We start from the raw sequence: 9,230 nt of genomic DNA, 5'->3' as shown, positions 1-9,230 counted from the left end.
AAATGTGTGTCTAGGTGCAACCCAGCAGACACAAAAAGGACGTGGCAGCAAATCAATATGAAATCTAAAAACTCTGTTAAATCAGGTCAGGTCCAGTTAGAAGCTATTGTTCTGTTTAACATTTACCAACAGAATTACTCAACATTCACTGGATATATTCAACATATGCAATTAATGATGTGTAAAAAGTTAAAGTTGGCTAATGACTTAATATGAAAAAGAGAAGAAATGCAACTGAATGTTTTTTTTTACCCTAAAGCTGGTGTACTTTCAAGACAACATAAAAACATTTATTCAGAAGGGAAGACCTAAAACTGCAGCTTCCCAGTTTTCAAACAATGCAGTCAAAGTCAGTTATTTCTCAGCATGGTTAAAATCCATGGAAATCCTCCCAATTACAGCAATCCTTCCTCCTGAACAGGTACGTTGGGACAGAGGACAGTCCCTTGCCTTGCATCATTAACTTTAAGCATAGAGCAAAAACACATCAGCTGCCAACAGTGGCAGGTTTGTAGAAATATCTCAGGAAATGTCTCCCTCTGCTGGTGCAAAATCAACCTTTTTTTATTCCGTTTCCTTGATGTTGATGTTTTTTGACTTGGGTTTGAGAAGAAATTGTTTCTGTTTTAAGTGATGAGATCTTAACTAAGAAAGAAACTCCTTGGTGCAGAAGTGAGGCCTGCAGATCATCCCATCCATTCCCTCAGCGCTGTTTGCCAAAGACTCTGCTTGATTGGAGGCAGTTTCACTCTGCAACAGAAACAAGGAGATGTTCTGAAACCATCTTTCTCACTTTAAGCTGAACTGGTTTTTAAAACATGTTTGTTACTGAAGATTTCTTTTCATTCCCAGTAATGTGATGTTGGGACCAGTTTAAAATGCTTCCACGTCTGATCACAGCATTTACGGATTAAACTGCCAAAGGTAGTTGGTCCAAAGGGCACTCTAATCTACAGAGCCGAGATGATGCAGATGGTTCTGGTTCTGCTGTAAATCCTTGTAGGTTGGAGCGATGGGCTCATCTGCAGATTTTAACAACTGAAATGTGAACATTTCTGCAACGAAGTGAAAAAGGAAGAACAAACTCACAGGAGATCAGGTGCTATGATGGCACCTCTAAATAAACAAGAATGGAGAAAATATTCCCACAGAAATAAATGATGTGATGAATAATGTCAAGTTTAAGCTTTCATGAGTGTCTGCAGTAAAAAGACAAGGAACTGCACCCAAAGGTCTGAATCCAGGTGTTTCCTCATTAATTTGGACCATCAGTGACATCTGTGAACGTCTGTGCTGCAGGTTTCCGTTAAACTTATGTGGGTCAGACGCTAAAATGTTAAAACTGGGTTTTCTAGCATAAACATGAAGAAACTGAGCCATCCCACCAGAACAGGGTCCAAACGTGACGAGCACCTCCCCCTCCCAGGGGACAGTTTCTTCTACAGGTAGTCTCTGTCCCAGCGCCTCTGCTGGGAGACTAATGGGAACCACAGCCTTTGCTTTCTCTTTTTCTTTCATATAAAACTAAATTTGATTGTACATAAATCTACATGTCTTTTATTTCCTCTAAGGTTTATTTATTTGCATTTAATGTCTGGAAGCTGTGGGCGCTGGAAGTCAAATTCCTTGTTTTAGGTCCAATAAAGCCAGTTCTGGTTCTGAAATGGTCTGACGCTACATGGTTCATGTTACCTACTCTGCATGTTTTTAGGTAAAATTAATCCCTTGTATAAAATAAGGTGAATCTTATATTTAATGTGTATTTATGGTAGTAGAACCAGTATTTAAAAGCAGAAGTCTCAGAACTGAAGAAGGAATAAAACTGGGATTTCTTAGTAAAAATGATATATAATATTTCTGATGTGAGCTGTGGGTCCTCCTGATGATTGTTAGTCTGGTTTTCATATTTCATTTCATACAGAAATATCTGGAGAGAGCCAGACCAGAACCTGAGGGAACCTCCTCTCTAAATGACCAGAAATGTGTTCCCAGGTCCAGTCTGTGTTCTGATCTTCAGACAGCAGCCTGGTTTGGATTAAAGCAACAGCAGGACTGTGGTGACAATCATCTACCTCAGACCTGTCGGACCCATCGTCACTGTAAACATTTCATAAAATCATTTTTAAACACTGAGTTTGGACAGGAACTAATTTATCTCCTATATTTAAAACAGTCTGCACTTTATCTACTCCAAGAACTCCAAACACTTTACGCTACAACCTGTCATCCACCCACTCAGCTGCCCTGGGGCAGGCTGACAGAAGAGGGGCTGCTATACAGGTCCTTCTCAAAATATTAGCATATTGTGATAAAGTTCATTATTTTCTATAATGTAATGATGAAAATTTAACATTCATATATTTTAGATTCATTGCAAACTAACTGAAATATTTCAGGTCTTTTATTGTCTTAATACGGATGATTTTGGCATACAGCTCAAGAAAACCCAAAATTCCTATCTCACAAAATTAGCCAAAATGCCAGAAGTCCAGTGTCAAGTACCCACAGTCAGTGATGGTCTGGGGTGCCGTGTCAGCTGCTGGTGTTGGTCCACTGTGTTTTATCAAGGGCAGGGTCAATGCAGCTAGCTATCAGGAGATTTTGGAGCACTTCATGCTTCCATCTGCTGAAAAGCTTTATGGAGATGAAGATTTCATTTTTCAGCACGACCTGGCACCTGCTCACAGTGCCAAAACCACTGGTAAATGGTTTACTGACCATGGTATCACTGTGCTCAATTGGCCTGCCAACTCTCCTGACCTGAACCCCATAGAGAATCTGTGGGATATTGTGAAGAGAACGTTGAGAGACTCAAGACCCAACACTCTGGATGAGCTAAAGGCCGCTATCGAAGCATCCTGGGCCTCCATAAGACCTCAGCAGTGCCACAGGCTGATTGCCTCCATGCCACGCCGCATTGAAGCAGTCATTTCTGCAAAAGGATTCCCGACCAAGTATTGAGTGCATAACTGTACATGATTATTTGAAGGTTGACGTTTTTTGTATTAAAAACACTTTTCTTTTATTGGTCGGATGAAATATGCTAATTTTGTGAGATAGGAATTTTGGGTTTTCATGAGCTGTATGCCAAAATCATCCGTATTAAGACAATAAAAGACCTGAAATATTTCAGTTAGTGTGCAATGAATCTAAAATATATGAATGTTAAATTTTCATCATGACATTATGGAAAATAATTAACTTTATCACAATATGCTAATTTTTTGAGAAGGACCTGTACAATCGGTGCCACCGGGTCCTCTGACCATCATCAGCAGACAAGGTGGGTGAAGTGTCTTCCACTAAGACAACAAGTGAGACGGGCAGAGCGGGGGTTCGAACCGGCAACCTGCTAGTTACAGAACGAACTCCTACCACCTGAGCCACAGTTGCTATTTAGAGCACATGATAATTAGCTCTAGATGTTGATAACGCTGATAACCGGCAAAACGTTTTCGCTTCCAGATGGAAAAACCTGATGTGAGCTTACAGCCAAACTCAGAGCTACCTTCTTCCAGGCGCCTGGCTGCTGAGGGACGGAGCAGCACCTCTGGGCTCCCATGTGGGTCCAGGAACAAGCCAGAGGTCCCCTGGTCTGAGTTTGGCCATCAGGAACAGAGGATCCTTGGAGATGTTCTCCGTGTCTGTGCTGTAGACAGGATGAAGAGTCATTTTTAGCCTTGTTGAGCAAGTTGTGCACTGTTAGTCCTTGATTCTGAGTCGTGACCCAGTTTATGGTGAAGCTGTGAGGAAACAGCTCATCTACAGAGTCTAAATCACTGTTTTCATGTGTTACTGAGGAACAGACTGATGTCCATACCTGGCAGCTTCCACCTCTGGGGTCTGTGGTTTCAGTTCTCCACTGATACTCCCAGAGGACTCACTGAGGCTGCTCCCTCTTTCCTGCAGCTCACTGGTGTCCAGGACCTGCAGAAGTTTGTGCATCTTCACCTGAGCTCCTGGGATCTTCTTTGGGTCCTACAGTGGAAGGAGGTCACAGCAAATGATCATAAAAACAAGGCTTCTCTCATAGTTATGCATATTTATTAGATTAAAGACTTATTTATAAAAGCTTTGTTGGTGTCATGACAGGTTTGCCTTCAAAACTTCAAAACTTCAAAATACAAAGATTCCTCGGATAATTCGAGTGCCTGGATTAAAATCCAATAGAAAACAATTTAAAACTGTGACTTTAACTGTTTCAGGTCAGATAATGGGAAGACCAAAGAATCTTCTGATCAGATGTTTCTGGATCGCTTCATGTTGTTACCGTAGCGATGGCTGTGAGGACAGAGGTGGCTCTCCTCAGGTCTCCTTCCAGCTTCCTCACCCAGCTCCTCTCCCTCTGCAGGCGTTCCTCCAGCAGAACGGCGACGGACGCTCTCTGGCGACATTCCTCGGACACTGAGGTCAGGCACTGTCTGGAGATGGAACATTTGATCAAACTGGTTCTGGTTCTTGTCCAGAAGCTGCCTTTGTATGAACTGAGTTAGGACTGTTGTCACATGTTTCTAACCGGACTTTAAGGTGAATAAAACATCATATCTGCACTGTTAATGAATCTTAATGTGACTCTGACTGTGATGTCCACGCAGTGAAGAACTGAAGCTCTTACCTGTAGGCCTCTTTGTAAGCCTGGAGGCTCTCAGTGGAGCTCTGCAGCTCCTCTATGTGACCCGTCAGCAGTTTGCATCTCTTCGCCAGCATCACTAATTCCTAAAGATTGTTTAAATATGTTTCATTTAAAAAACACGATACTATAGAAGATATTCTGCTATATTTCAGCTTAGAGGGTTTATCTGTTTCATGTAAAATGAAAAAGATTAACAGCAGAAGACTGTTTTCCTCTCCACAGATTTATTTAAGATATTGCTAACCTGATTATTCTTTTTTGACAAATATTATTGTATTTTATTAAACTGTCCTACTTTAAAAGTAAAACGAATCTGGTCTCAACGATGCAGCAAAGGAGGAGGGATTGCTGAAAATCAGCCGTCAGCTGGGCGTACTTAGACAGAAAACTCTTCACCAATAAATCTAACTGCATTAAAACAAGGATCAAACTGATGCAGGTGAGCGTGGATCTGTCTGACTGGACTAATTCATTCTATATTTGTGTAGAAGTTGCATCTGTTTGTCCTGTTTGATGCCCGGAGATGACATTTGCTTCTATGTATTAATCTGAATTGAGCCACTCGGTTAACTGAGGGTCGTTAATTTGGTTTTAACAGTTTTGGTTGCTATGCACCAAGAAGTGTATTTCTGTTCGAAGCAGCCCGATAATGGAGCAGAAAGGGAGTCGGCACTCCAGCAGAATCTTACTGGGTTTCCTGTAGGACTTTTGGATGCTCTTTCTGCACGCATGGATCACTGATGCGCTGCCGGGTCGCCTCCGTGCTGCTGTGTGTGAACTCCAAACAGAAAACAGCAGCAGCTGATCTCTAATGTGTTGATAAGTTGCTACATAACGAGGATTTTTGTAAGAAAAAAGGTTTGAGTATTTATTTGATCTTTAAGGAGGAAATTTGTATCTGAACACACCAGAGATATGCAGGCTGCTCTCCAAGAGTGTCTCCATGATGGACATGAATGAATAAGTTTTCTAACTGGTTTATAACTTATTATGTTTCTGTGAGACGGCGCTGATGCCGAGCTGCCAAGACAGTGAGAACAGGATATTCCCCTCCAGTGCACCAGGGGGCAGTAGATCAATACATGGCTTTGTTTTCAGTGTCACCCAGTCTGTCCCTGTTTACCTGAAAACACCAGAGCCCTGTTCGTCTGAGCCAATAGGGATTCAGCACCTTACACCAGCTGGGCAAACGCTGACAGAGGGTCTGACAGAGCAGTTGGTAAACCTTAATTAACCCACCAGATTAAAATCAGAGAGGTCCTCATACCTTCCTCAGGCTGAAGATTTTTCGGCTCAATTTGTAGGTCATGATCCTCAACTTAATCACTGTTCGACAAAGACTCTTCACTCTGTTCTGCTCCAATGTTTTGCTACACTGAAGCAGGTAGCTCTTCTCTGAGAGAGACGTGACCTCCATCAGCATCTTTCTGTGCTCTGCTGTCTCCTCCTCAATCATGGCTGAGACCTTCAGCTTAATGCTGCTCATCACAGTCTTCTTTTTCTCCTCGACTACGCTGTGAGTGGTGGACAGGGAACGCTGAGCTAGAACTGTCAAACCAACATTCAACCTGTAGATGTAACATCACTCACTCTCTCTGCTCTGTGTATAGTTTCATGACCATAGCGCTGTGTTGATCATCCAGATGTTTCAGCTTCTGGTCCAAAGACTTCTGCATCAGCATCTGCTGCTCCAGATGGATGAGCTGCACCTTCTGATCTTCTAACCTGGCAGCTGATGAGGGTCAGAAGCAGGACATGAAGACAGGCCACAGCATTGCCTCACATCAATACATTTCTCACATACAGGTCAAGGTTCATGTCTGAGTAAATTCTAAAGTTCACTTGGTTTTCACTGAAGAAACCAGCTCTTTATCCACAGGTCTCAGCTAATTATGGACAATTATATAATTTCACTTAGTTAAAAAAAAACCTACAATCATAAGTGGAGGTCAGAGGTCCATAGGGCTGATTACTTGTTGGTTCTTCCTCTGCATCAGTCCCTCTTTTATCAACATCATTGTTGTTATTGGACTTTATGAAGAAACTCCGTGACATTTTTCAGAGTGAAGCCAACGAGGTCATGCATCAAGTGAGAAAACTATTTGCTCACTCGCCACCAGGTGGTCAGGGGTGTGAATTGCAACTTGTCAAAATGACAAATGGTCTTCATATTTTTCTGTCACCATTTAAAAAAACGCCCAAAAATGGAAAATATTCTATAAACACGACCCCTGTTCGAGATTCTGAAGCCTGAAGATGGTTTTTATTTTTATTTTATTTCCTATGCTTTTTCCTCTTCCTCCTCATCCTCCTCATCAGCCTGGTGTTTTCTTTCTCAGCCTAACAGATACTCTGTATAAACACTACAGCCTGAAAACCCAGCAACCAGCTTTAAACCAACCAACCAACATGTAGACCACCTTCACTAGTTCCTTCAGACTTTCAGAAAGTGCAGCTATTCTCTGAGCTTTCCACAGATTTCTGAGATCCTGTCTGGTCTCTATTAAAACACATTTTAAAACCATATCTGAAACCAGTGTTTTTAAGAAGGAAAACCAAATCTGCATCTTGATTCTCCTGCAGCTCCTGCAACTCAGCGAGCATCTTACCCTGCATGTCGCTCCCTGAGCTCAGTTTGTCTGACTCCTCCTGCAGCTCCTGCTTCTCCTGACTGACCAGCAGCTCCAAGGCCTTTTTCTCCTTTCTGTCATCCTCCAGCTGTTTCTCCATCGGCTCCATCAGCTCCTTCTCCTCTTTCTCCAACTCAGTTAGAAAGTGCTGCAGGTATTCCAGAATATCGTACATGTCCTTCTGCAGAGCACTGGACTTCAAGACGATGTCTTTGTTCTGTTTCTTTATTTCGTCACATCGAAGCTGAAATCTGCAGGATGATAAGTTTCAGATAAAACTAAACCTTAATGACTCTCAGAGTACAATGCAGACAGATACATTAGCTTTTACTGCTGACAGCAGTTTCTCTGGTCACTGACCACAACAATTATTCAAATCTGACTGATTTTCTCATTTTCGGCTGGAACAGAATTAAGTGAAAAAGCTTTGTTTGCAAGGTCTGCATGGTTAAACTTAAAAAAGCTGTTTTTGTTAAATCTCAGTTGAACAAAAACAAACAGTTTACATGTGAGTGACAGGAGCAAACACACCAGGAGAAAAACGTAACTTTGTAAATGATCAGTAGGGATGGGGTTCTGATCCTGCAGAATCTGCAGGTGAACACTGAGAAGTAGATGGTGTTTAACCATCACCTGAAGTAGAACAGTGTCCCGAGTGGTTACAAGGCTGGAGGATACTAATTTCAATTTGTAATATTATAGTTAAATATTGCAGTTCCAATAAATCCACATTTTCCTCTCTCGTTGGTGTCGTGATGCTTCCACCACTGTCTGATGTTTAGCATCTTCTTCTTCTTCAGGTTTGAGCGGTGAGACTCCGACCAACAGGCTGAAGATGCCACTGGCTTCACCAGGACTATAGAAACTAGCAGATATTAAACTCCAAACAGTCATTTGCCAAATGAATACTGTTCATACTAGTATTGTGATGACAACACATTTTTTTTAATATTGTGTTTGTGTGTTAATTGTGTTAGTATAAAAATGAAAGTTATACAAGACAAATGAGCCAATACAAGCAATTAAACTGTACTGTATCTCCAGTAAAACCTGTCATTTCCAATAAGAGGCAAACCTAGCGATGCATGCTAATGCTAACCTGCTAATGCTAATGCTAACCTGTTGACCTGCTAATGCTAACCTGCTAATGCTAACCTACCAATGCTAACCTGTTGACCTGCTAATGCTAACCTGCTAATGCTAACCTACCAATGCTAACCTGTTGACCTGCTAATGCTAACCTGCTAATGCTAACCTGTTGACCTGCTAATGCTAACCTGCTAATGCTAACCTGGTCGCTGTACTCACAGCTAACAAACTTAAAACAAGTACTAATTTATGACCTCTGAATGATTAATCTATCTACAGTATGAACATAAAATCTATGCTGCAGTTTATTACCGCAAACAAAAGTGGTTATAAGTCTCACCTCTCCAACTGTTCGTCCAGAACCCGAATCTGGGTCAAATACAAACAATGTTCTTTGTCCGGAGTATCGGCTCTGTTAGCCATATCAGAATTTGTTTTCACTGCCATCGGATTTATGTCTTTTACCTGCATATTTACTGTGTTAGTGATATTAGAGGAATTCATAGAACAACAAGCAGCCGCTAGGAATGTGCTGTTGCTAGGCAACGTTGCGTTCAGGGACTCCTGGGAATTTCTACTCCCACAGTAAAACATCAGCTAAATATTAGATACATTTTTCATTCATGTCTCAGTATTTCTACATACAGTTATGTCTTTGTCCGTCAACGGTTTATTTGGGCATTGAAGCAGGAATCTATTTTTATGAACATCTAATCACAAAACATTTATAAACTACATTCTTTATGTCCACATGACATTAATTAAGTTCATCATTTTGGAGGGTTTATATTTTCATAAACCTGTTTTTTTTTTTACTCTGAGGTTACACTAATTTAACCAAATGTTAATGTTTCCTTTTTCCTAAAACTGAACTTCAC

The 9,230-nt window shown here is 41.3% G+C and overlaps 1 protein-coding gene across 1 annotated transcript; it reads right to left on the bottom strand.

The window, feature by feature from the left end:
- Positions 1-543: 543 nt before the first annotated feature.
- Positions 544-8,900, bottom strand: LOC124877157 (cilia- and flagella-associated protein 157-like). The gene is made up of 9 exons (XM_047380190.1): positions 8,693-8,900; positions 7,243-7,514; positions 6,224-6,365; positions 5,901-6,147; positions 4,616-4,716; positions 4,271-4,421; positions 3,821-3,978; positions 3,509-3,649; positions 544-750 (listed from the first exon to the last, which is right to left on the bottom strand). Exons 1-9 carry the CDS (start codon positions 8,854-8,856, stop codon positions 687-689), a joined length of 1,440 nt encoding a protein of 479 aa, XP_047236146.1. The 5' UTR covers positions 8,857-8,900; the 3' UTR covers positions 544-686.
- Between the last annotated feature and the right edge of the window lie 330 nt (positions 8,901-9,230).

Source organism: Girardinichthys multiradiatus, chromosome 12 (assembly GCF_021462225.1).
Source record: "Girardinichthys multiradiatus isolate DD_20200921_A chromosome 12, DD_fGirMul_XY1, whole genome shotgun sequence".
Lineage (NCBI taxonomy): Eukaryota > Metazoa > Chordata > Actinopteri > Cyprinodontiformes > Goodeidae > Girardinichthys > Girardinichthys multiradiatus.
Note: the sequence above shows the minus strand (reverse complement) of the source record. Positions and strands in the feature narration are given on the sequence as shown.

Coding starts and splice junctions, on each gene's coding strand:
- LOC124877157 (XM_047380190.1), bottom strand. CDS start 8,856: ATGAATTCCTCTAATATCACTAACACAGTAAATATGCAGGTAAAAGAC. Junction 3,650..3,820: donor CCAGAGGTGGAAGCTGCCAG/GTATGGACATCA, acceptor TCCTGTCTACAG/CACAGACACGGAGAACATCT. Junction 751..3,508: donor AGCCAGGCGCCTGGAAGAAG/GTAGCTCTGAGT, acceptor TTTCTGTTGCAG/AGTGAAACTGCCTCCAATCA.